Here is a 25,672-nt window from a genome sequence, read left to right on the forward strand (position 1 = left end):
TATACTTCAGTACTAGTGGGTTGGCGGTGAGATTATTATAGCATCGTCCCATGGTTGTCCCTTTGGTCACATCAGGTCCACAATGATCCCACATGCATTATTCCTTATTGTCCACGAAACGAGGGATAATTAACAGATGTATATATTATTGCACTTCTACGGGTATATGCTATGAATGATCATGCAATGCGTCCATCATATCAGATCATACCACCGTTATCTAGATGCATCGATCACTGGACTTTGACGGTCTTGGGAGTAGGCATGCTGCCCTCAGCAATAGCCTCTGCACGTTGACCCTCGGCCTCAATCTCTGCAATGAGATTGCGTTCGGCCTCTTCTCGCTCAGCCTTGCTCTTGTTCTTCATTGCGGCCTTTTGGGCATCGATGCGTGCACGGTACTCGCGGTATTTGTCATCAGTGCCAAAGATGCGGTCGCACCACCGGAAAGAGGTGGAAAAGTTGTTCGTGAAGGCCATGTGGTGGAAATCATGGTGCTCGGCGCCCGACCAGAAGGGGATGATGTGCTGCAGCGACCAGGGGAAATCTGAGGAAACGTATCAGCACTGACGATCGCCAACTACGAAAAATTACCAACCGTAGCCACTGTGAGCATCGATAGCTTGGAAGAGACGAAGCGTAATCCACATGTAGACCGTCAAAATGTGCAAGTTACGAGTGTACCAGCAGTACAGGACGGGTCCAGCGATGGTGCCAGTACCAAGAATGAAGACCTCAGCAGGGTGAGCATATTCAGCAGCAAGACCGAAAGGTGCCGAGTACTTGTGATGAATCTTGTGAATGTGCTTATACAATGGACCGGTGTGGAGTGCCTGGTGGGCTGTAACGACATTCTCAGTAACGAAGGCAAGGACGTCTCACGGATTCACACACCAAAGTAGTGGAATATATCCTCAAAGACGAAGAAGATAGCGATTTGCGGGAGCATAGTCGTCCATGAAGGGAAGGGAACCTGCCAGGTATTCATACCAAAGTTCTCCGCCATGGGGTGGAATAACCAGATCTTGTGGAAAAAGAATAAGCTTGTCGCGTCTGATGCAGCCAAGTGTGCTTACAGCTGGAAGCTCGATGGTGAAATGCGAGAATAGGACCATTTTCGTGCACTCCCACTGCTCCTGGGCAGTGGGAACCTTGTTGGGCTGAAGTTTCCACCGACGGAAATATGGAATAGCATCAATGATAATCCAAGGAATGGAACGTCCAAAGTACACAAACTAGAAGGAATATTGAGCCAGTGTCCACGAACACTGAATAACGATAAGAATTACCTCGTGAAGCAAGAAACTCATGAGGCCCGTAGCAATAATTGGGTTGTCGATCCACATATACCAAGCAGCCCACATTTGCTCGAGCCAACTGAGTGTCGTGAGGTCAATATTAGCGTATAGCTGGTGAGCTGAGGTCGCGTGTGCGACGGCGGCGACGGTCGTCGCGTTAAAAGTCATGTTGGTCGTTGAAAGCAAGAAGAGACGCTTTCACTTTGAGCACCCCACGACTTTTTGAAGGAAGACCGTTTAAAAAGTGAGAATCCCAAAACAGAACCACACCACTTTTCAAATTATGAAGCCGTCGGATAATCACCCAACCAATCATACTCGCCTTACCTAAACCAGTCACCCGGAAACTACTTCCCGTTACAAAGGTTTGATGATATTGCCATGTGACTTTAACGAAGAGATACTAGCAAACTCTGAGAATGTAGATGAGCAATGTATTAGACTGGTAAAGCGAAGTGGTATAATGATATCAAGGGTATCAACTAAAAACACAGCGGCCAGAGCCAAGAAGTGCTTCATCAGCACCGGTTGGGAATGTACAGCTCGGGTTTACCCCACGCATTCTGGCGCAGCCTGTACGGGTCCCTACCGATATCGCGTAAGTGACGTACGGATGGTCTTGGTGATGACTGTAAGGACGGCTCAAGCTCTAAAGTAAGCGAATTCTCCACCTCGTACTCTTCTTCATCTGAGTTAGGCTCCGGATCAATCACGTCGTCTTTCGGTGCCCAGACGTAGGCAGGCGCAACAACTTCGAGAACCCCGCCGCCTTCACTGCGTTGCGGTGATGCAGGATTTAAGTGGGTGACAGCCCCCTTGAATTTCTTTCGGGGAGAGTCGTCGGGGCTGCTGGCCTCTTCGTCTTCGTTTTCGAGGCGTCGTTTGCGGCTGCCATTCACAGGTGACGTTCCCCTGACAATCACACATTAGATATTAACAAATGGTGCAAGTTCAAATGAGTTGCGTACGGAGATTTGGCGTCATCGTCGCTGCCGGAGTACTCATGGTGCGAAGAACGCATGTAACTTAAAGGCCAGTCGGGGCTGTTTGGCGCTTCCCGCCTAACATTTGCGGGTGAAGACTCGGACCATTCGCTAAAAACCACACATTAGATACAAATAATTGGTGCAAGTCCAAGTCACGCACCGAGATTGGCCGTCGTCGCTGCGACTAAATTCGTAATATCCCGCGTCTTGCGGGTTCTCATCCTCTGCGTCTTGCGAATCCTCATCTTCCGCGTCCTGCGAGTCCTCTTCATTCTCACTGGAACTACCGCTCGAATTTTCATCTTCTGCGTCTTGTTGATCTACTTGGTGCTCTTGGTCGTCGCTACTGGAATCCTCATCATCCGCATCTTGCTGGTCCTCTTGACCCTCGTCGTCTGCGTTATCGTCGCCATGCTCCATCTCCCACTTGACGCTCCTGATCAGCTTACGCACGACATTCTTTCCAGCAACAGATGCCACGCGGTTCAGGAAGTTTTGCATCTGGTCATTCTCCGCTTTGAGCTCGACCTGTGCAAGAGTAGCGTCGGCCAGGGCGGTAGCGGCCTCGTTGCGTGCAAACTCAAGCTGGCTTGTGAGATGAGCACGATGACGATGGACATCGGCGACCATCTGGGCAAACCAGGTGGGATCATCGGATAGGGGAGGGGAGGGGGGTATGTAAACTTCATGAGAGGAGGATCGAGGGGCAGATTGAATGAAGAAGCAGCATTTGGGATAGTGGAAGGCGCAGCATCAGGTTTTCCAGCTTGACGTTCGTGCAACAATCCGTCGCTCGGTGGAGAAGGGAATCGTTCTAGAGGGTACTCGCCCAATACATCATCCCCAGATTCTTCGGCGTCGGACGCGTCCTCGTGGACAGAAGGATCGACCTCCTTCTCCTTGCCTTTGCCCTTCGAGTCTGAGGTGGGGGAAGTTGCGCGGGCTTGTGTTTGGTTGTGATTTTCAGCATCAATAGACATGACTGCAAAGTATACTCTTCAGCGTTTGGAATGGTAATGAAGTTCGGGGGGAAGGAACAAATTCGAAGTCAAGAAGAACGCAGATGCTTAATCGTAAAAGTAGCGGCAGACCCACGACGTCTTAAAGAAGCCAGTTGTGGTCAATTTGTGGTGGACCAAAGCTTATCCTATTGTCCACAGCCTTGTAGTGTGGCCATTGGCGAAAACCCCCTATGAATCCAATGAAGTGTGTACCGGTAGTATGGATCCTTATGGGTGTGATGGTGGGCTTGCCTTTTGGGGATGCGATGTGAGACATCATGATGTTGTTCTTGACTCCGACGTCAAGATTCCAACCATGCTATTGTCGCCCTTCATTCGGTTATCGAGGGAGACTATTGTTGAGTGGTCAAAGCTATGCGTCAACGTTCGGGATATTGCGTACCTTGGAAGTTGGTCAGTTAGTTCCTGATGGTTGTGGTCGGGCTGATAAGCAGTGATCGCAGGTGAGATCACCGAGTACTGATAGCTCTCACACTTCGGATGCAGCCCTTCAAGGAATAAAGCAAGGACTCGAGACCTAGAGCCATCAAGTAACGAGGTCGAACAATGCGAGTAACAAATTCGCACACGATCTTCGAAATCGTATACGAATTCTTACTCGCATTGGTCGGCATCTGTCAGGAGAGCGTAGCCACGTTGGCCTGGACTCTGCATGTTAATCAGGGGTGAACGTTTGAACATCGGCGGAGACCCGGAGTCGAGGTTCAGCAGTGCATTTGTGGTCAAAGTCAAACACATCATACCTTCCTTGACGTTAATATTAGCAGCAAGACACACGCAGCGTTGTGAGGGCCTTCATCGGGCACAACGGTCACACGTATCACACTGGCAGCATAGGTGTTCATCGTTGATTTGATCCCGGTCGAGCTCGAGAATCGGCATGCAGTTAAGACTGGTTTATCATATGGGCGGGGTCTCCTTAGCGTTAACGTTGGCAGACATTGGCACAGCGTAAATGTCACGAAGGCTATTTACGTCTCTCTAGCCTACTCTAGCCACTAGACACCTTAAAGTCGACGAGTGTTTCAGGATGATACCAAATTGTAGATGGCATTGTACTCGAAGTAGAATTGTTACTGCGGGTCGGCCATTGAACCCCTTCCCTCTGTTGTTGTTTTCATTAAATACTGTAAGCAACCTTTAAAAAAATGGAGACGGGATACTATACGGGGAGAAGTAAATACCGTGCAGGAATATCAGGTAGCTCAGACTTTATTAAGTCATTGGTGTACACACTCACCCTCGGAAAGAGTGCCAGTAGGCCATTGTCATTGTGTTTCAGACTTCCAGCCACATCGTCATGCAAATATACATTGAAGTAAAGTGCTGTCTTGCTGTGAACCACCGACACGATAGAAAGCAATACACCTCGCCAGTGTGGACGACGTGTTGATCATGACTCCTGCGTAGACCTCCAACAGGCCAAGGCATTGGTTTGTGGCAAGGCGTGCACTCCTGCCATAGTATATGACGTCAAAAGCACGCAAAAGACACAACCTGAACACGCACAGCTGAGTTACCTGAGGCTCAACAAAACGCGTGATACCATATTTAAAACACAGGGGCCAAATACTCCTGTCTGCCAGTGCCAGCGCAAGGTCATGCTTGTCAGGCGTTAAAATCACGGGTTTGTTCGTAGGAGGATACAAGGAGACTCTTGGAGGAACTGACATACTACCGGGTGAGCATTGTGCAACTATGTACTAGTACGACTCGTGATGCTCTCGTTTCCTGATTGACAGCAGCACATCCCAAGCATTATCATCAGCTACAGGCAAATGAATGAAACGAACGTACACTCCTACCTCCGAGGTGTATGCAGCTAGTGCCTGTCGTTGTCGTGGTGTAAGTGCAAGAGAGTCGTGACTGGATCAAGGGTTCTGTGCACGTAGTGGAACTTGTTTAAGACAGAAAAACAGTAAAAATATCTTACAATTATCAGCTTAAGCTGGAAGGAGGACGACCATGGGTAGAATGTCGCGAGGATGTAGTCATAATCAGGAGGTTAGTATGAGATCCTAACGTTCCTACGACCTGGGCATCATTTGCGACAGATGTCGTGTGAATGTTCAGATTCATGTCAGATGTGTCCCAGACATAATCTGCGTTTTTCTGCGGTGTGGGTTATCACTGCTTGTGGAGATCATAATATTGATGATGATCCTGCCATGCTGGAGCTCGAACCCTGCGAGGTTGAGACCGGTATCACGAAAAAATTTCCAGGTCACTCATGGAAGATCACCTGTATCGATGCCTCTCAGGCTGTGAACAGTACGCTACCAGCAAGGAGATCATGGGATGGTACAGCGCGAATATAGAACCTGGACACTGGCGAACTCGTGGATAGGCTAGTGTTCTGGACGAACAAAGACAAATCCATTTTGGCCGTAACCGATGACTCCGCCACCGTTACCGTCGATCTATGAGTTCGACGCGTCGACGCTGAAAAAATTGGAGCTCCATTCGAAGGGCATGTAAAGGATGTCACTGGCCTAGAGCTTTCATTTGACCGTGGTCTCATCGCCAGCACTTCACTCGACAGCACCATCAAGATTCAAAGGTGCATAAAGGCCGGCACATGCTACGAGAACTTAGGGACATTCTAGACCGTCGAGGTACATTCAGGGGGCCTGCCCAAAGAAAAACGCTTCCGCGAAACCATTCAACCAACCGCTGTGACGTTACATTTTGTAGATGGATATGCCTCAGGCTGGCAGAGCAAGGCGATAGGTTGGCTTTCTGAATAGGTGAAAATTTTCAAGCCTAGAATTGGGAACCCACCCGGGATGCAAAGGCCGTATCGCAAGGTAATATGAAATTGTCATCTCATTGGGTTTATCAGCATAGTGAGGAATTCACCGACTCGTGATATAATTTCTGTGAAAAGCACCAAGAAGATGTTTTCGAATTCTGACCCATCCACAAACCGTCGTGAAGAAGCTGTGATTTATAGTAAGTTGAAGAAGAGAGTATGTACAAGGTTAGCGCCCCGCGCCACGAAAACCAAACAACGCCAAATCAGCAATATCAAAAGTTGGCAAGTTCGCTCTAGCCATCGTTGCCTGTCAGTGCTGTCGTCGTCGTTGTCGTCGAGCAAGAACATCAAAATTCAGTCATGTCTTCCGCACCAGCACCTTCTTTCGATGGCATTGGTATCGCCAACCTTCCCAACCAGGTGAGGGCGAGCTTTCCTTGACATTTCTCTCATTTTTACTGACGGCTATGTATCTCCTTCCGCGCGATATAGAGGCACAAAATCGTCGCCAAACATGGTGCACACTTCACCATGATGGTTGTTGGTGAGTCCAGCGCGTCTGCAGCGAGGAAAAACCTTCAGCTCAACCGCCCACTCTCCAGGCGAGTCGGGTCTCGGAAAGACTACTTTAGTGAACACGCTTTTCACGACTGAGTTGTCTCCTGCCAAGAACTACAGCAGACGGCACCACAAGCAACTCGACAAACTCACCGAAGTCGAAATCATCAAGGCTGAGCTTGAGGAAAAGCAGTTCAAGGTCAAGCTTACTGTCATCGACACCCCCGGCTTTGGGGACTATGTCAACAACCGCGATTCGTGGTCTCCAATTGTTGATTTCATTGATGACCAACACGAAGCATATATGCGTCAGGAGCAGCAGCCCCAGCGCAATGAAAAGATTGACCTCAGGGTTCACGCTTGTCTTTACTTCATCCGGCCCACTGGGCACACGTAAGTTGACATACGCTTTGTATATTATTCCCAGACGCTGACTGCATTCTTAGCCTGAAACCACTTGATATCGAGATCATGAAACGCCTCGGCACGCGCGTAAACCTCATCCCTGTCGTCGCAAAGGCAGACACCCTCACACAAAATGATCTGTTCCTTTTCAAACAACGCGTCCGGGAAGTCATCGCTGCCCAGGGCATTCGCATCTATCAGCCCCCCGTTGAGAACGATGACGAGACTTCTGCAGAGCATGCACGCATGCTCACTGACGCTATCCCATTCTCGATCATTGGCTCGACTGAAGACGTCCAGACCCCTGATGGTCGCCTTGTCAAGGGTCGCGAATACCTCTGGGGTGTCGCTGAGGTTGAGAATGAAAACCATTGCGATTTCCGCAAGCTGCGCTCGCTGCTCATCCGTACACACATGCTCGACCTCATCTCGACGACGGAGGAGTTGCACTACGAGAACTACCGGCAGCAACAAATGGAAACGAGGAAGTTTGGCGAGCCAAAGGTCAAGAAAGTGGACAACCCGAAGTTCAAGGAGGAGGAAGAATCGCTCAGGAAACGCTTTACGGAACAGGTCAAGGCCGAAGAAGCCCGCTTCAGACAATGGGAGCAACACGTAAGTGAACTCTTCCTCATCAATGACACCATCTCACCTCTCTTAGCTTATTGCCGAACGGGACCGTCTCAACAAGGACTTGGAGATGGCACACAGTGCCATCAAGTCGCTCGAGGCCGAGCTCGACAACCTTCAAGCAGGTTACGGTCGCGGCAGCGCCAGGCGGTGAAAGCCGGATCCCAGTTTGTTCCTGGACAAACCTTCGTTCCGTATACCCTAGGACCCCGCTTGTTCGTTTACACGCTCCCTTTCGCATTGTATTTTGCTGCCTATACGATGAACATTCTTTTAGTCGCCTTTGTCGTCCTTGGTTTTCTTTCTTGATTCGGAAGTTACGCTATATACCTACCTTCTCATACGCACTGTGCTGACAATATCATAATATGATGGTCTTCATGCCAGATGGGCCTTGTCCATACTCGGATTGAAATGAAGAGCGACTTGTTTATGACGTCGCTATCACGATTTGTATCGAGAGTAGGCTGCATCATATGTAGCTATAGACCGAAATGTCTCGACCTTCGCGACATGCCAGTGCCATCCCGCTGCCTTCCGACCGCCCAAGCTAGGAACACCGTGCTACAACATCCCGGTCACCAGAAAGTATACTCATTTCTATTCGCAGTGTAGTATCAGACTTGCGCCAATTCGGGAGCCTTCTGCGGAGGATCCGCCAATCCTCCAAACTCGTCTATGCTTTCCGTGTCCAAGTCTGTCCCGGTATTAGTACTCGATGTACGCTTCCACTCCAGAGAAATGAGCCGCTTTACAACATGTAGCATGAATGCCAAGATAACGCGGATCGGGGAGGGGCAAGCCAGGATCAGGGGTTGTGAAAGTCACGGTATCGAGAACATGTATGAGGAATGCAGGGTCCGTGGCACAAACCCGATAATTGTCTGGAGCGTCCTGGCAATGATAAATGTCTATCAGTCATCTATTCCCTGCCGTATTTGAATTATGAAACGCACTGCAGCCTCCAGCCAAATCTCAAGGGTACCAATAAACATCGACATGCTCACTTCCATAATCAATATATTTTGAAGGCAATAGGAAATCAGCACCATTGAGTTTTTGAGCAAGGTTGAAACCTGCGAAAGGCTCTATCTCCGTCCGTAGAGAGCCGGATGATGTGAATCGCTTGAGTCCGGCATATGGAAACCTTCATGCTTTTATCGAAGTACCTGGATAAGCTGGGCGAATCGTACTAACCAGTGAGGACGCAGCGATAAACATCACGAGCAAGTGCCTGAATGAAATGAGAGGCAGGCCAGATGATGATAAGATGAGGCACACTCGCATGAGTGTTTACCGAGTACTGATTTCTAGGGCTGCTTCGAAGAGCATGTCTCAACGCGTACTCACGGTTCTCTTGAAAGGCGAATTTTTGGATTCTTCGGATTCTTCGGAATAAACGACTACAGGTTTGGAATGTCAGGTCATGCACGCCGATGTACCGACTGTAACACTCACACAAATGCAGGAAATGATTGAAGTAAGATAGCCCAAGACCGGAAAGGGCATCGACATCTTTACATCCAATAATTTCACTGACGATATTGTCACGACCAGGAGCACTTGGGGCATATATTAACATGAAACCCAGTAGTCGAGCGTGTGTGAGCGCTGGTTCAAGCATGCAAGCCTGGGCCTCTAAGTCGAGGCATCGTTTATATGCTACATCAAGCAAGGGGTGGTTGAAATTATGTCAGGAAAATCGGTCGAAAGAAGCAGTCATTACTGGTATCGAAAGGCGATAGTGGCACTTAGTGAACAAGAAGTGCCACTAGCCATCGCCCCTAAACCTGAGGACTGATATTGATTGTCCCGAGGATGCCTTTCACCAGTTCATTAGGAACATGTCTCCTGTATTGTTAATGGCTGCTGTAGTTATACCTAGCAGTTGTTCTGCTGGGATTCCTTGGTTTTGGATGAGGGTTGCTTTGTTGATCCTTCTGAGTGTGCGGTCAGGTGCGTGGTAGAATCATAATGCGCGCCTCCGCGAGCGTGAGAAAATACACAGCATAGCATATCGGCGTCTATATTCGGCGTCTATCATGCAGTACTTTTCTTTCCGAACGCATCTTGCGCGCGCTCAATTGAGTTTCCCAAACCTTTGATCCGGGCAAGGAGCCTCACATCTGAATAGGACACCTGACGAAGGAGTTCATGAGGGATCGATACGTATGAACTCCAGCGGCAGTTCAAGGTAGCTCAGCTGTCTCAGACTCCAACTAGGCCTACGATATGGGCGCCATGCATAGCATCTGGATTCTGGTTCCTTGCATCGTTCCAAGTGTGCTACACCTCTGTTCGGATTAGCTGCATGAGTATGGGTGTGTTATTACCCTAGGCTAAAACCTAGCTGTGTTCCTTGCACTCAAGCTAACTACCAACATCTGACCTTCCTCCGAGTCATCTGCTGCCGTTCAAGTTGACTGCTATCATGAATTACAAGAGACATGCAGAGGAGTCCCGAATTCGAATGGTTCATCCCCATTGCAATTTTCTTTGCGATATCGTTCCCTCCGGTGAGTGTGCGTGACGATCCTCATGCTGAATTGCCTCGTTGACCGGTAAATCGCGCTCTCAGTTGTTCGGTCACGAGATATCGACCGTCCTTTGCGGACTTGTCTGGGACGCTTGAATTTGCTTCGGTATCACCGCAGCTGGTACCTCGCTTACGCTGTCGATCGACGAAACAAGAGTCTACATGAAGATGAACAGTAAGTACAGTTGATTCTTGCCAGCTGCTGCTTTCTGAAAATATATCCCCTAGTCAGATCGTTAGATCGTCGTCATCTTCGTTTCCTGTTCCAATCAAATTCTAAACGCTCCTTCACGGGATCGCTATCCGAAGTTGACGCAGCTGTGAGTCGACGAACGGTGCGAATGCAATATCTTTTACATAGATATAACGCAATGCTTCTCCTGCAAGTGTATCACAGCGCCGTGAACGATGACATGTTTGCCTACAGTTGGTACAGGGGTATCTACGAGCCGTGGACCAAGTGGCGGGTAATAGCAACGGAGGCATTTTGCAGCTCCGTGGAGACATGACACAGGGAAACATCGATATCAAATCTACGATCTCGCTGAAGCTCCACTGAGGAACTAGAGACCTTTCCACCGACGATCAAGACAGGCAAAGCCCGACTGCCATCTGGCGAGCGTTGCAAATCCTAAAAAGCGATGTGAGATGTACGGTGGAAGACGAAGGGAAACAAAACAGACGTCAGTGCAGTACAATTCCAGATAGGTAGTCCATACATCCAAACTACGACCAGCAGCAATATCCGCTTTCGCATTCATCAAGTAGATGCTATCCTCAACGGGGGAAGAATGTTCACCGGAAGTGTGGACAGTGACCTCGAGATCGCCTCCCAGAGGACTAGCGATGCAACCATCATACACCCAGTACTTGCCCGTTCTGACTTTCCACGACGCCATGGAAAGTGCAGGAAGCAGCTATTGTGGTCAAAGTGCAAAAGGACGATCTGAAATGGGGTACATACTTAGGGGATGTAACGGTGCCAAGAAGGGAGGAAGACTCCCCTGTGTCTGGAACCTACACATTGCAAGGTAGGAAGGCTGAGCACTAATGAATGGGTGTTAGAAGTTGAACGATCTTGACAGGTATATGGGATGGGATGCATGCTTACTGTCATAGCGGAGCTGGGGATAGTCCGCTTGGGACGAGTGCGGGACTTTACCACGGATATGATATAACGTGTCGAAAAGACATGAACTTGGGTCTGAACCTGAGATATTTTTTTGACTTTGTTTGACTATTGCAAAGTACTTTGGTGTCCAATATATACGTTATTGGGACATGTTAAAGACACCATCCTTCTGATTAGCTCTTCTCCTTTGCGATGAACAACCAGGCTCTGCTTGTGTGATTCATATTATCATCCTCGATAACCTGAAAAAAGCAATGAGAAACAAGGTGTACAAGAAATGTTAGACACCTACTTGTGCCCCATTCGCGGCAGAATTGTCCACAACAGCTAGCGCTTTTCCAGTGCACCTGTCCACGATACTGTGTTCGAAAAGTTTAGCTCACTTTCCTGGTAGAGAGGAACATCGACACCTACTTCCAGGCATACGGGACTGCAGTATTTTGTTGCAGACTCCACGGATAAATCGAGTTGCTTGTGACAACACTGCCAGCAGGAGTATCGGATCTGTCTAACTGGTCGAAGGAGAGGAACCCACCAGTCCCGTAGGACTGTATGGTCACCCCACGCGACTCAGTGTTCGCCACGTTCCACTGCGAAGGATATAACCAAGCGCCTGATGGAGACCATGGAGTGAACGCACAATATCATTTCCTAAATTATTTCCAACACTATTGACGATATCAGCCGGAACAGGATGGGAATAGAACACATTCAGGTAGGTGCACGTCTTGGCGTTCATGATAACATATGAGCCTGTAGGAATGGTGATGGACATGGTGGAATACCAATCGAAGAGAGCTTCGTTGTAGGGATGGAGAGCGAAGAGTATGTATGATCGTATACTTCGATGATCAGATGACTTGTCATCGTTGCATGACGCTCGGGGGACGCCCTCAGCCTTATGTACATAAGTGCCAGATTTCCCATGATCAAGTTGGAGGACTACCCCCACCCAGCTAGATCCAGGTACATACGGCCATGTGTACCTGCTGTTTGATCAAGGTTCTGGAGGGTTCCGGTCTTGCCAAATGTTTGCACGTCGGCCAGCGCTGGCCACAGGCTAGATTTATGAGTTGATCGATATCTAGGTCGTTTGATATCCACCGCGACCATTCACATGTACTGATCTGATCTTATCGATATCACCTGGGGTTCGGCGTTTGGCAGAACGTCCAGATCTTGCGAAAACGCATTTCACTGTTGGGAACTTGAAGGCTTTAACGTTGAACTGGACGTGCACATATGACCGCGAACCTGTAACTTGTCCCAGAATTTGCCGACAAATTCAAATATAAAAACATGTAGGCTTGATGTGGGTCGCCTGATGGTAGTCCTTTGGCACTGCATACTAGTAAAAGTTCTTAGCGCACAGAGGCCTAAGCAGCTAACAGAGCACTGGCCGGCTACAGTCGCCTTCGATTCTATAGTGCACGACGACTCTGACACTGCTCTTCAAGATATACTTCTCCGTCCGCAGCACCTGTGCCCCTCCTAGATGGCTGTATGCTTTCATCACACCCTCCACATGATCTACGATATAGAGACCAGTATCCTTATCTCCTACTCCTCACTCACGTAGCTCATGGGGGGCACCAGTGCTGAACTACAGAGTCAAGCTTTACAACAGATATGATAGCCCCATGCCTGCAGAAAAGACACTGAACTTGTGCCCCCCTACAACAGAAATCTCTCGGGTTTAGAGCCACACTCACAGAAGTACTTCGTGGCGGCTTGCCATTGTGAAATATTGAAGACGCCAGTATTCAACTATTCTCGACTCAATCAAATTCTTCAATGCTAATAGGAGAAAGGTGAGTTTCCGAGGACACAAACGATCTTGATACTGTTACTAGACGACTAGTTAGTCCCGGCTAGGGGTTCCTTTGGGATGAAGAACCAGGCTTGGCTTCTGTTATTTGTCAACTCCGCTTCGAGAACCTGACAGGAACATTGAGGGACACGGTATACAAGAAATGTTTAAGGCGTACTTGTGCCCCGTTCGCGGCAGAGTTGTTCTGTACAACAAGCACTTTTCCAGAGTGATGGTTCACGATACTACGTTTCGAAAATTGAACCTCATTTAGCTTAGAGATGCATTGATGAACTTTGACACCTACTACCAGGTATACGGGACTGCATTGTTTGGTTGCAGACTCCACGGATAAATCGAGTTGCTGGTAACAACACTGCCAGCGGGAGTGTCGGTTTTGTTTGACTGGTCGAAGGCGAGGAATGCGCCAGTCCCGAAGGATTGTATATTCACCCCACACGACTCAGTTCTCAACACGTTCCACTGCGAAGAATACAATCAAGCGGCCCACGATGATGGGCATGGGGCAAACATACCATATCATTTCCCAAATAATTTCCAACACTATTGACGATGTCACCCGGAACAGGCTGGAAATTTAACACGTTCAGGTAGGTGTGTGTCGCGGCATTCATGATAACGTATGTGCCTGTAGGAACGGTGGACATGTTGCAAGAATACTTGAAGAGTGCTTCATTTTGGGAATAGAGGGCGAAGAGCACGCGTATGACTTTATACTTGTTTTATACTTTGATGATTGGTTGTCGGGTATATGACCAGTGCTCGGGGGATGCCTACATCTTTATCAAGTAACTTACATCATGATAAAGGGACTTTCGGACTTGTACAATGTAAACAGAACAGACACATCCTCTGAAAATGAAAGCTGCGATGGAGTGGACGTTTTATACAGGGCACTATTCCGAGCCAGAGGGAGGTTACTGTTCATGTAAGTTTACAGTGCTGTATCCTCGTGTTGGTCTTACAGCTGGAATACAGGTTGTGCAAATCAAGCGCCCCGATCTCGTTTTCTGACGTTTCTTCGTGTCCACCGACCTCTCAACATCGCATCTGGTAATCTTTCTATCAAGCAAGTTCGCATTGCTGGTTTCTTTGCATGCGAGTTGAAGGAATCAACCGCAGCGTAAGAGACGCAAAAACTCAGGCCGCTGCCAGGAATCAGGATGCATTCGGAATCATGATGATATCCCATGGGGAAGATTTTGGAGATGATTCTGCTTTCGGTGCGCCAACACGCTACGTTTGTAAATCTGTTTTCACTAAGTTGATATGTCCGAGGGACGTCACTGGTAAAGGCCATCGCAAAGTTGCCACCCTGCAGGAAGCGTACGCCCATCACCTCTCGCCAGAACTTCATTCATGATATCAAGGATTATGAACACCAGCGGAAGAAACCTGGTAGGAGGTATAGCAAACTATTGATCCGTCATGAAGTAGCCGACTCCAGCTCATCAGGCTTGAGCTATGACGTTGCTAACACTGTCACTAACACCAACTTGAAGTCGGACTCGGAGAACGGTCAAAAGGCAGCATGAAAGAGAGAGGCAGGAGGCGGAGGATGGGATGAGCTCCAACGGAAGCTGCCCGCGCTAGTGAGTAACACGTCAACATCGATCCTCTGAGCTCATTTGACTTGCTGAAAAAAGACGCAGCGAAGAAAATTGCGACGACGTGGACTCTCGCATGCAGGTTATTCAAGAAAACGAGACAACGAAGTTTTTGAATCTCGAGCTCAATTTCACCAAGCAGTACATACTACAAAGTGTTGGAGGGTGTGAAAGCGAACTGGTGTGTCAAGTATGTTCTCAGGGCCGGACAGCCCGGTTCTACTTTTTAATCTCAAGATATTCAGATCCACTCTGGCGCAGTTCGAGACTCAACACAAGAGCGTTCATCCTCATGTCTTTTCACGCATCATCGAAGATGGTAAATTGCATTCCGTGCGCTCCACGCGGTCTAGGATGTCCAATGCGTCTGGCGCAGTAGCTTCCTCCGACGGTTCTGTTGAGGGTCATTCGCCCTCCTTCCCTACCCGCCGGGTAGCCGGACGCAGGCAATAAGACTATCTCGCGACCGTCGTATCGGTTAATCGCTCCGATAGCAATGCCACATAGAGTCACAGCTAGTGTCTCCGACACTCCGATGGATTAAATTCAAGTGTTTCGATTGACATGGCAGTATGTACTTGAAAGTTCAAAATTTGACTACAAATACGAATGTTGCAGATACTAATATTACATCAAGGTCAGGCATATACAGTCGCTGTTGACCAAACCGCAGTCAGTCGGGTCGCTGGCAAAGAGGCAAAAACTTACCCTAAATAATCGTACTCAGTCGAGACAATCCTCCTCAGTCAGAATGCGGCCATTGAGCATCTTTCCAAGGTGAGTTGGCAGATACCCTATGCCTTTCCTTCTCATCCCGAACAACTGCTTCAGTGCAGGAAGCTGGGATTGTTTGAACGAGCACAATGCTCTTGTAGCGGGGCGATTCTCCTTGCTAATGAACCCGTCGCTATCAGCTATCAAGTCCTTGTTTCCCAAGTTCGGTGCGTTGAGCTCTAAGAACCTGCAAGTGCGCAGATACATGTCGGAATTGAGTTGGCCTGCAAAAAGGTTGAGCTGGCAAATCAGTGGTTCTGATGGTGTCAATGGTGGCGTTGAAGGAACACAGTATAGTTGGAGGTCGTCGCATGGCTGCATCGTTTTTGTGGTGCGAGGAGTGTAGATACACAGGTAAATTGCATTGCTTCTGCGGATATCAGGTAGCAGTGCGTTCACTTCGTCAGGCTCATAACTACCAGCACTGGGCGTCCAACGTCACTGGATACAATCCAGTTGACGGACCGCAAATAATGATCCGCTTTCTATTTTTCAGAGAGAGTCCCCACCGTACGAGCGAAGTCGCGGGTGACTAAAACATTGTGTGCCCACCGATCGTGCCCATGAAATTCGGCAGTGGTGTCGGCAAGGCTGGATAGCGCTGGAATAAACGCAGAAGACCCCACAGGAATTCGACCGGTCTTGAGGAATGCACGAATGTCCTCATGCAGGTTCTGGGCTGCAGATTCTACCCTAGGCGGTCTTTCCACATGGTGTTCTCTCTCTACCTCCCTTTCTTGTTCCTCGCCCATGCTTCTTGCAGGGGTTGATAGAACTCCAGATAGAACTCCGAGTTCCTCGCACTTCCTTTGAATGTCTGGATCGCAAACCTGGGATACCTGTGAAGAACTGCGTGGTGCGTACATATCCTCTAATGAACGTTCCTCTGGCTGCAACCAGGCGGTCTCCAGGGTGGAGATCGAAGTAGGGGTACCTGAGAATTGAGCCCATGCGGAATACCGTGTTTTGAAATCCGATCCCTGCTTGAACCCAGTGGGATGCACGCATCTCAATATCAAGACAGGTTTCGAAGCACCACCCAATGCAAGATATGTACCACGTCAACAGCGGTCGCTATCAGCCCTCTGAGTCGCTTTACGGATGTTGCGGTCAACTTCAGTCGGAGCGAAGAACATTATTGAGTGCCCATCGCCCAGCTTCCGCATTCGCATACATCCTGTGTCTTCGGTCAATAACAGAACTGATATGCATGATTTCTGGAATCACGAACCTTGCGTCAGGCAGTCTTTCGTTTGGGGCCAAGTGTGACAGCAGCTCGGAAACTGGAAGGTAGCTTGACATCTGTTCCTCTAATATAGGGCGTCGTCGAGATATAAGAGCGCCTCCACGGCAATTTCGCGCTGTCCCACAGTACATCATCTCCGATGCGCTTGCGGATGCGAGGAACATCAGAAATGCTCCCAAGACCACGCAGTATACCGGTCAGGAGTTCCGTGATGTATCGAGGATGGGTAGTATCCCTCTCTTCGGGAACAGTAGACCCAGCTTTTTTTCGTCGTTGCTGCCGCATCAAGGACATCTCGATCCATGCGAACAATAAAATTCGCGAGCTCAGCAAGAAAGGTAGCGTTGGCAATGTTCGTATCCGGGACTGTGATAGCGGGTCTAGGATACGAACAAATCAACTTTCCCTTTGCACCCATCACTGCGGCTGGGTCGGGAGAGATTTCGAATGATTCGAATATGGTCTCGCATTCAAGTTTCTCATGACCACCGCAGCGTTTTGTGCGCGAATCATATATACAAGGACATCTGCAAGTTGATACTCAACACGGGGAAAAAAATACCAATGAGCAAGATAACGAACCTTTGCTGTCCATAGCATTGATCTGAGATTCGACTGACATCACGCTGAATCTGATCGAATCTCTGAAGTTCCGAAGCATTTTCAAGTTGCTCGTCCACAGCAGCAGCTTATCTGACGAGAGCTGGTCGCTGAAGGCGAAAGCAGCATCCAGTACCGCCTGAGATAAGGCCAAGTTATTTTCAAGGGAATGGTCACTCCTTTGCGGCAACTTGAGGGGGAAAAATACATGATTGATGATATATTCCAGACTGGATTTGTCTGTGAAATGATGTTTCATTCTTGAATAATGAGGCATATTGTTGTGAAGAAAGAAGAGCGCAATGGCCACTGACGGTGAACTTCGGCCACTAATAAGGAACCTCTTAAGCGCCCATCATCAGGCCTTGAGGCCTGAGGTAGGAGGATCTTTGTCGGACAACCGGACATCTCCGTTTTTCTCTGCACACGTCCGACCATACAGTAGTTCCGGCAATAGCCTTCAAGTTGTGGCTGAAAGGCTTTAGCTGTTGATCACGCGGAGTTCGCTGGGCAGTCATGGCATGTATGGATGCACGCTCTATAGATCTGACTGGGTTGAACGCTTTCCCATAGACTCAGAGTGTGCGAGGGCCCTGGTTTCGACGCTGTTTGGTTCCTGTTGTCGACGCTTTTGGCTTGACGTTCTCTGCTGCCACCGTTCCGCCACCCATCAGCTGGTAATACTATTCTCAACATGGTGCTGTTGTAAGCGCATGGGCCAGCCACTTTCCCTTCCTACATCCTTGCAATGTTAACGCTCTGCGATCAAAGTTATATATACGACGAGGTGATTAGAGACGTACGCTTTGTGCGACGGTATTCAACGGGTGGGTGAGCAGTCATTAAATATACTGGTGCACTCATGCCACCCTCTTAAGTTGCCCCACGAAGCTCAACCAATGAGGAGTCGGGGACTTGGGGGCGTAAGCGCCGTTACGTCTTGGTAACCACACCCAAGCGATAGTCATTAACTTCAGCCTGATACTCCTTGCCACGAACCTTCTGCGGAAGGCCAAAACTCAAACGTTACGCAGGGTTTTGGCATCTATGGGACGCCCGTGCTGAGCTTCATCGATTCAAGGATAGTGATATTACGGTGAGTGTTGTGTGGGACGTCACAACGTCCGATGAACGTGCACATATATCTGACGAGTAACGCGAAGGCAAGGCCGCTGGGGAACCGGAGATTCATTCGTGCCGCACAACCCCATTGTGCCGCACATCGCCCTTCCACATTAACTTCTCATGAGGTTCATAGTTCTTCTCGAGTCTGGAAATCACCATGCATTTTGCCTCAACTGTTTTCGCCTGAAGTAGGGCATTTGGCATCTTAGCAGCAAAGCTAGCAAAGTCTTTACGTTCACACTGGAAGTTTCAGCTTATAAAACACCTGCATGCTACCATGGCTTTACCTCATTTTCTTCCAGAAACTCCATCATGTTGACTTCCTGTTCCATCATCTTTGTGCTACTCAGCTTCCTCGCTGGCGCCAATGCGTGTATACAATGCCCAGTTACATTGACGGTCGAAAATAAAGACATACAACTAACCAAGACCACCCCAGGCGAGATCACAACTTGCCTGTGTGTCGCGCCCACACATCTTCATTGAAAAAGTAACTGATAGACTGGCAGTTACAATAATGGCGTTAAGATCGACGGTCTGACAGTGCAGTGTCAGTATCTCACCGTAAGTACTTTCTGGATATTGTGCAGCTCACTGCTCTCGGTTGACATGCTAGCGATGGCATCAGAACAACGGCAAATTTGTGGCTGGGCTGGGGTATTGTCCGGTTAAGGTTCCTGTGAAGAATAATTGTTGAACGTGATGTGAAGAGGTGGGGGAGACGAGAAACACAACAGAAGGAACATTGTCGGTCTGCAGACAGCCGGGTGTATGCCAGTAGATCACCATCTGTTACGAGAATTGCCGAATTATTAGTCGCGTCTTGCCTTGACCAGTTGCATCCCCCCCCAATGATGATAAGTACTTCCCGGACTCCCACGTTAGTGGGGGTTATTGTCCGACACGAACGAACATTTTCCTCTGATTTTCTCTGCAGCCGACTGTGCTTGAACTGTACAGTTCATCCGGCGATCTGACTGCGTTGAACCCTTCATGAAATCACTGTTGCACTTATAAGTAGTTTGACTACAGGAGACTAGGATGACTGAACTTTCAATCACAATATACACGTATAGTAGTGTACACTTCAAAGTAACTTCAAGGTCTCTTAAGTGTCCCCATGTGTCAATTTTGATGTAGATTGTAGTTCAGCTGATACAACTATCACTAATCGTAGCTTCGATAACTTTGGTTTGCAAGCTAGGGTATGCAGGGGTATACCGAACCTTCGGAGTCGGGGACTTGAGGCGTAAGCGCCATCACGATTTGGTACGAGGACTGGCACAAACTGGATGTTTCACTTGATGGGATTTTGGTGTCGATATCATTCGATGCTGTATTTACTTAGAAGAAGATTTCAAACAAGGATACATCAGAAATTTCCACTTTTGACTCGCGAGTCTTAGACTCTTAGTCGATAAGACGTAGGGGCCAGCTTTCGTGGCAAAGCCCGCTACATGGTAGTTTTTTCTGTTGCAGGCTAAAATGCAACTCAGCGTGAAGAGAGACAACGCTAACATTATAAGTCCCTAAAGTGTAACTAGTCTACAGTTAGCAATAATATAGCAGGTGAAACACAATGAGACATACCTCAGCGTGCGGACAGGCAACGCTCTGCGTCGTTAGGGGTGTCTGACCATTGGAGGCCCGTTTGGCTATATTGTGTTTTATGTAATATGTCGCCCTTCAAGTTTGCTCGCTGCTTTCTTTCAGATTCCAGTTCCAATGTGTTTCTTCTTAATCCTGAGTTGCAGCAGCATCTGGTTGGCCTTTATCTGGCTGCGACTGCCCCCAGTGTCCGTCTCGTTGTGGAGAACCTTCTGAATCTGACACAGGCCAACTTTGTGGACATTACTCGTGCTCATGGGATGTCTGTTGTATCTCATGCCCCGCGGTCGCATGTATGTGGTCGGTTTTGGATGCACATGGGTTCGTTCGATTGCATTTCTCAGAATTGCATTTATAAACATCGAGACTCGCTTCGCCACGCATATGCAAATCGAGCTCTTCCTGAACAATTTATTGATACTAACACACAGTCCCCATCGCATGGACGCCGAAAAACATTGGCAAGCGACCAAATATTCAGAGATTCATTCTCAAGTATTACAAAAAAAAATGCAGATCATCATCGCCCCATGCATAGTACTTCTATAGGTCTTTCCGCTGAAGACAATGACAGTCCTCCTCTATAACCCGCTAGTAGTAACTCACGCGTCGTGCCATCAACCATACTACACAGATGCGAAAGCACAAACATGACTCACTGTCACACTAGGCACCGCATACAAAGAGGAACTATCATGCCGGTGAGTCATGTGGTTAAATCCAGGACGCAAACTACTTATACTCACGCATTCAGGTGGAGTGCAGCCGCGGCAGGCGCCATCAAGGACACAAAATGTGACACATTTTGAGGTGTCAGAGTCACTGGAAGATATTGATGCTGCAGATATTGATACCAAAGCAGCAACAACTGCGAGGAGAAAGGAGAACATTGTTTATGAGGATGTGATGTAATAAATCTGAAGGGGACAGTAGGAAGACAGCTTGCTTTTATGTGCTGAATATTGTTGTTCATGGGGATGTAGGAAGAATTTATCTACCCTTCCAAACATATGATATGATACTGCAATGCCAGCAGATTGCCACCTAAGATCTTGAGAACTTAGTTCATACAGACGGTCCGATCATCACTTAGTTACTTTTTTGAGCAAGGTCTGGTGGTAATTCGGCGATGCATCATCCAGATCATGTTTGTCTCACATTCCGAACTTTTCGGAGGTTCCTTCTGCGTTTCATCATGATGTTCATCATTTGCCAGCCGGGACATGAACACGAAATGCGCTGGCTGTTGGGCATTGAGTCAGACTCTATGCCGAGTGTACAGTTATCATTGGATTTGACACGATACGGGGTCTCCGAGATATCCTTGATACTTTTGTACCATTATTTCGTACTCGCTCGCTTTGTGATCAGCTCCCAGATTTCTCATACGTCAATGGACAAAATCACCAATCGAACCTCAATTGGAAGTGCTAGTCCCGACGTGAAGAAAAGTAGCATCAAGACTCGGATTGACTGCAGTGAGACCAACTCACTGAAATGAAAGTGCCGTCAGCGTGAAAGATGTCGACAAGTCTGTAGGAAACCTAGATACAAAGTGTGAGTGGTTCCTCAGTCTCGGATAGATGACTGTATTGGTGCTCTACCTAAATACAAGCATGAGTAGTTCTACTGTAAGTTAGTTCGAGTATTGTGCTAGGGATGGATGGACGTACCATCGGTCCCGGATAGATGACTGAGGGAAGGCGACAATGAGTGCGCGCGTACTAAGTCATCGAGAAAAGTGCCGCTGGCGTGTAAGGCCGGTCGCGAGTCCATAATGCTATATTGATACATCCAGACTGGACTATAAGCCTAAAACTAGGATACATCATCCAGTAAGATTATCCATTATCCATTGGATGTATCCCATGAAAATCCCATCTGTTGCATACACAGCCGCATTTTTCGCATTTTTGAAATTCAGCTGTTTGTCATTCCAGGATATATTTATTATTCACAAAACATATCCCATTTTGGTCACCTCCTCATGTCAGGTCTTCCCACATTATTCCCACACATCACATGTTCGCCCCCACAACACCAAAAACATCGCCCATTTTGGGAATCTCCACAATATCAATTGTTCCCACACCCTCCCCATATCACTGCAGCTTCACCACCACACCACAATTGCTCCCCTTTCATATATAAGTAGTAGTTTGGTTTATATATGTATAATATAATATAACAGACCGCTTTTTTTGTCTATTTGTGTACCTGCTCCTCCTCCAGGACCCTTTCAAAATGATGCAGGATATAAAACATTTTCGCACTTTTGCCCCTTTGACAAGGAAGTGTCCTAGGGTATTCAGAACATGATTATGAGTATATATGAAGATATTCCCAACTTTATTTGACCCTCTGAAGTGTCCTACATCAATAAATCTAACACATATATAGAAAAACACAAAATATGTTCCCATTTAATTATTTGTAGATGGATGGACTTGGAAAAATGATTCCCAGCACCTATTCAGTAATATGAACAATGTATCAGGAGCCTAGGACCATAGGATAATCCCCTGTTGCATGGTGTGCCCCCCTTCTCCTAGTGGTTTACCCCATGTGAATTTTTTTCCTGAAGGACCGGACCTCAATTGAGGTGGGGGGTCTATTTCTATGTATATTTGAGGCAGGTCTATCATATAGCTGGCCCAGGACACACATAGGATCCTGCTACAGGAACAAAAACATAGAAAATCGCATTTTTGACATTTTTGATGTGTTTCATTATCTTACCATTGCATCTATGATACAACCTGTTCATATATAATGAGAATAACATATATACTTGCTTTTTTATGACCAAGATCGGCTCACAATAGGCTGGAGCTGTGAGCTAGTGTATATGCTTGCTATTTCTACTGATAAGGGGCCCATGCCTTCAAAACATCAAATATTAATGATCAGAAACCTGGAGTACATTTGGAATATATACAGCATCATATATATAAATGTATAGAACAATCCAACAATGATTGAGTGCTGAGGAAGTGAAATAGATAAGAAATTAAGTGTGGGAAACTTCACAAACCCAAAACATCGAAAATGGTCAGTTGAGCAGTAGTCAGACTTTAATGCTGGGTCAACTCATGTTTACACTACATCCCTTCCCTCCACCCTTTACCCTCAGGGCAGTAGGTAGTATAGGTTCTTTAGGTAGTTTACAATCTATCCTACATATTTTAAATGAAATCTTTGACATTTATCATATATAAATGACACTTTGTGCAAAAAGATATCAATTGTCACTTTTCACACATATGTCATTTTGCCTGTCATTACATCAATCCTTCATGGATCTTTCTAAGCCTTTAGGGACATCATAAGGGATATATATTGGGGGTATCACAGGTCTCTGATTACTTATCACAGGCTTGATTACCATGTAGGCTTCTGATCAGTAGAAATACCCCCTCTACATCAGATCTCATGTTTTTGCCATATATCTAGCTGGTATTTAGTGTAGAACACATGTATGCATGTACTACTGATTATAAATGAGCAGGGTGGACTATGTGTGCAGATGTAATATACTAAAAAACATCAAAAATGCCAAACATACAATATTTTATGTTTTTGTTCCTGTAGATGGATCCTGTGTGTGTCCAGGGCTAGCTATATGACAGACATACTCCAAATATATATAGAAATAGACCCCCTACCTCAATGTAGGTTCGGTCCTACAGGAAAAAAATTCACAGGGGGTAAACCACCAGGAGAAGGAGGGCACACCATGCAACAGGGGATTATCCTATGGTCCTAGGCTCCTGATACATTGTTCATATTACTGAATAGGTGCTGGGAATCATTTTTCCAAGTCCATCCATCTACAAATAATTAAATGGGAACATATTTTGTGTTTTTCTATATATGTGTTAGATTTATTGATGTAGGACACTTCAGAGGGTCAAATAAAGTTGGGAATATCTTCATATATACTCATAATCATGTTCTGAATACCCTAGGACACTTCCTTGTCAAAGGGGCAAAAGTGCGAAAATGTTTTATATCCTGCATCATTTTGAAAGGGTCCTGGAGGAGGAGCAGGTACACAAATAGACAAAAAAAGCGGTCTGTTATATTATATTATACATATATAAACCAAACTACTACTTATATATGAAAGGGGAGCAATTGTGGTGTGGTGGTGAAGCTGCAGTGATATGGGGAGGGTGTGGGAACAATTGATATTGTGGAGATTCCCAAAATGGGCGATGTTTTTGGTGTTGTGGGGTAATTCCCACACTGTGTGGCTGAAAAATGCGAACATGTGATGTGTGGGAATAATGTGGGAAGACCTGACAATGAGGAGGTGACCAAAATGGGATATGTTTTGTGAATAATGAATATATCCTGGAATGACAAACAGCTGAGTTTCAAAAATGCGAAAAATGCGGTTGTGTATGCAACAGATGGGATCCACCATGGGATACATCCATCTGGATAATAGATAATGGATAATCTAACTGAATGATGTATCCTAGTTTTAGGGCTATAGCCCAAAAGGATATATCCATCCAGCAACATCAGGTGCGGTCGCTGCCTTGTATGGTATACAAACCCCGAACAGAATTGTAGAAAGTAGCCTTATGCAGGGGCTTCTACGTAGCATGTATGCAAGTACTAGCAGAGATGTGTCAAATGTAAAGCTCATAGATAGTCTAGATAGTCTATGCAATGGTAATGTAGTGAAAAACCGAAAATATGCGAAAATATGTTATAGTATAGGCAGAAGGAGACTTTGGATTGACGAGAAAGATCCTGATACTGTGCTGATGTATCTATATGATCAATATATTCTATATATACATAAGAATAGGTCACATATCATCCTGGAGGGCCGGAGCTGCACGAAAAACTTTCCCAGGGGGAAAACCACCAGGAGAAGGTACATACATAGCACCACATGGAAGCGTCCTCATGCCCTGATATTATAGTATGTTATATATACACAAAAATCCGTTATAGGGGAGCATATTTACAAGGTCATATGTCAAAACTCTGAAAAATGCGAATTGATTTATGTTTTGAGGGGTATGTAAGCTATCTACTAATGTAGGATGCTTCATAGATGCAATCAAGCGGTGTAATAAGTCAATTTACACTCTAGTACATGCTATATATCATCAGAATCGCTCTCCTACTAAAGGGGCAAAAAAGCGAGTATGTTTTAGTCCTGGCCTTCTGGGGTGCACATATTGGCACTGCAGGCTATACAGGCTTCTAGATCATGCAGAAAGCGGTCTATTGAGTCTTTCTATGTATATACATGCAAAGCTACTACTTATATACAGGAGTGGTGAGGGGCATAAGCTGTGGTGAAGCAGGTAGAGCTGGCAGGGATGTGTGAGAATAGTGAGGATACTGGAATATCTAATTTTGGTAATATTTTAGGCGTTAGTGCTGGTTTGGGACACCGGCCGGAGAATCTCAGAAGCCATTAAGCTTAATTATGTGGGATCTGTAGACTACAAATAAATTTACAAAACCTCCTCGTTGCTTATCAGTGAGGATTATGCTTAATTTGAGCAGTATAGCCTGATTCCACCGCTTATT

General features: G+C 46.9%; 11 protein-coding genes across 11 annotated transcripts; 3 read left to right on the top strand and 8 right to left on the bottom strand.

The window, feature by feature from the left end:
• Positions 1-90: 90 nt before the first annotated feature.
• On the bottom strand, positions 91-1,544 carry EDB91DRAFT_1121850 (uncharacterized protein). The gene is made up of 5 exons (XM_041318255.1): positions 1,290-1,544; positions 1,077-1,235; positions 895-1,024; positions 599-841; positions 91-547 (listed from the first exon to the last, which is right to left on the bottom strand). Exons 1-5 carry the CDS (start codon positions 1,464-1,466, stop codon positions 234-236), a joined length of 1,023 nt encoding a protein of 340 aa, XP_041179118.1. The 5' UTR covers positions 1,467-1,544; the 3' UTR covers positions 91-233.
• A 272-nt stretch (positions 1,545-1,816) lies between these two features.
• Positions 1,817-3,735, bottom strand: EDB91DRAFT_1271338 (uncharacterized protein; the record flags this gene model as incomplete). The annotated part of the gene is made up of 4 exons (XM_041324582.1): positions 2,896-3,735; positions 2,445-2,869; positions 2,267-2,392; positions 1,817-2,210 (listed from the first exon to the last, which is right to left on the bottom strand). The coding sequence occupies exons 1-4, from the start codon at positions 3,262-3,264 to the stop codon at positions 1,817-1,819; spliced, it is 1,314 nt and encodes a 437-aa protein (XP_041179119.1). The 5' UTR covers positions 3,265-3,735.
• A 2,491-nt stretch (positions 3,736-6,226) lies between these two features.
• Positions 6,227-8,069, top strand: EDB91DRAFT_1121867 (Septin-domain-containing protein). Its single transcript, XM_041318256.1, has 5 exons — positions 6,227-6,481; positions 6,554-6,605; positions 6,664-7,012; positions 7,066-7,639; positions 7,686-8,069. Exons 1-5 carry the CDS (start codon positions 6,422-6,424, stop codon positions 7,806-7,808), a joined length of 1,158 nt encoding a protein of 385 aa, XP_041179120.1. The 5' UTR covers positions 6,227-6,421; the 3' UTR covers positions 7,809-8,069.
• Positions 8,070-8,102: 33 nt separating this feature from the next.
• On the bottom strand, positions 8,103-8,872 carry EDB91DRAFT_169761 (uncharacterized protein). The gene is made up of 4 exons (XM_041326303.1): positions 8,852-8,872; positions 8,611-8,801; positions 8,410-8,548; positions 8,103-8,351 (listed from the first exon to the last, which is right to left on the bottom strand). Exons 2-4 carry the CDS (start codon positions 8,704-8,706, stop codon positions 8,272-8,274), a joined length of 315 nt encoding a protein of 104 aa, XP_041179121.1. The 5' UTR covers positions 8,707-8,801; positions 8,852-8,872; the 3' UTR covers positions 8,103-8,271.
• On the bottom strand, positions 8,646-9,314 carry EDB91DRAFT_1121874 (uncharacterized protein; the record flags this gene model as incomplete). Its single annotated transcript, XM_041318257.1, has 3 exons — positions 8,646-8,779; positions 8,852-9,057; positions 9,113-9,314. Coding segments are annotated over 2 exons (270 nt in total), but the record flags the coding sequence as incomplete, so codon positions are not given.
• Positions 9,315-11,495: 2,181 nt separating this feature from the next.
• Positions 11,496-12,097, bottom strand: EDB91DRAFT_1080500 (uncharacterized protein; the record flags this gene model as incomplete). Its single annotated transcript, XM_041315236.1, has 4 exons — positions 11,496-11,564; positions 11,615-11,669; positions 11,737-11,912; positions 11,963-12,097. The coding sequence occupies 4 exons, from the start codon at positions 12,095-12,097 to the stop codon at positions 11,496-11,498; spliced, it is 435 nt and encodes a 144-aa protein (XP_041179123.1).
• Positions 12,098-13,179: 1,082 nt separating this feature from the next.
• EDB91DRAFT_1080501 (uncharacterized protein) lies at positions 13,180-13,800 on the bottom strand (the record flags this gene model as incomplete). The annotated part of the gene is made up of 4 exons (XM_041315237.1): positions 13,180-13,260; positions 13,311-13,377; positions 13,440-13,615; positions 13,669-13,800. The coding sequence occupies 4 exons, from the start codon at positions 13,798-13,800 to the stop codon at positions 13,180-13,182; spliced, it is 456 nt and encodes a 151-aa protein (XP_041179124.1).
• A 449-nt stretch (positions 13,801-14,249) lies between these two features.
• On the top strand, positions 14,250-15,213 carry EDB91DRAFT_1080502 (uncharacterized protein; the record flags this gene model as incomplete). The annotated part of the gene is made up of 5 exons (XM_041315238.1): positions 14,250-14,376; positions 14,432-14,558; positions 14,656-14,745; positions 14,806-14,941; positions 14,998-15,213. The coding sequence occupies 5 exons, from the start codon at positions 14,250-14,252 to the stop codon at positions 15,211-15,213; spliced, it is 696 nt and encodes a 231-aa protein (XP_041179125.1).
• Positions 15,214-15,483: 270 nt separating this feature from the next.
• Positions 15,484-16,542, bottom strand: EDB91DRAFT_1236422 (uncharacterized protein; the record flags this gene model as incomplete). Its single annotated transcript, XM_041321455.1, has 4 exons — positions 15,484-15,942; positions 15,984-16,019; positions 16,044-16,373; positions 16,399-16,542. 4 exons carry the CDS (start codon positions 16,540-16,542, stop codon positions 15,484-15,486), a joined length of 969 nt encoding a protein of 322 aa, XP_041179126.1.
• Positions 16,543-17,070: 528 nt separating this feature from the next.
• Positions 17,071-17,737, bottom strand: EDB91DRAFT_169945 (uncharacterized protein). The gene is made up of 2 exons (XM_041326304.1): positions 17,363-17,737; positions 17,071-17,307 (listed from the first exon to the last, which is right to left on the bottom strand). Exons 1-2 carry the CDS (start codon positions 17,655-17,657, stop codon positions 17,198-17,200), a joined length of 405 nt encoding a protein of 134 aa, XP_041179127.1. The 5' UTR covers positions 17,658-17,737; the 3' UTR covers positions 17,071-17,197.
• An 855-nt stretch (positions 17,738-18,592) lies between these two features.
• EDB91DRAFT_1121934 (uncharacterized protein) lies at positions 18,593-19,277 on the top strand. Its single transcript, XM_041318258.1, has 2 exons — positions 18,593-18,963; positions 19,015-19,277. Exons 1-2 carry the CDS (start codon positions 18,818-18,820, stop codon positions 19,175-19,177), a joined length of 309 nt encoding a protein of 102 aa, XP_041179128.1. The 5' UTR covers positions 18,593-18,817; the 3' UTR covers positions 19,178-19,277.
• Positions 19,278-25,672: the final 6,395 nt, after the last annotated feature.

This window comes from Suillus paluster, assembly GCF_016628075.1.
Source record: "Suillus paluster strain FC165 chromosome Unknown EDB91scaffold_15, whole genome shotgun sequence".
NCBI classification, from domain to species: Eukaryota; Fungi; Basidiomycota; class Agaricomycetes; order Boletales; family Suillaceae; genus Suillus; species Suillus paluster.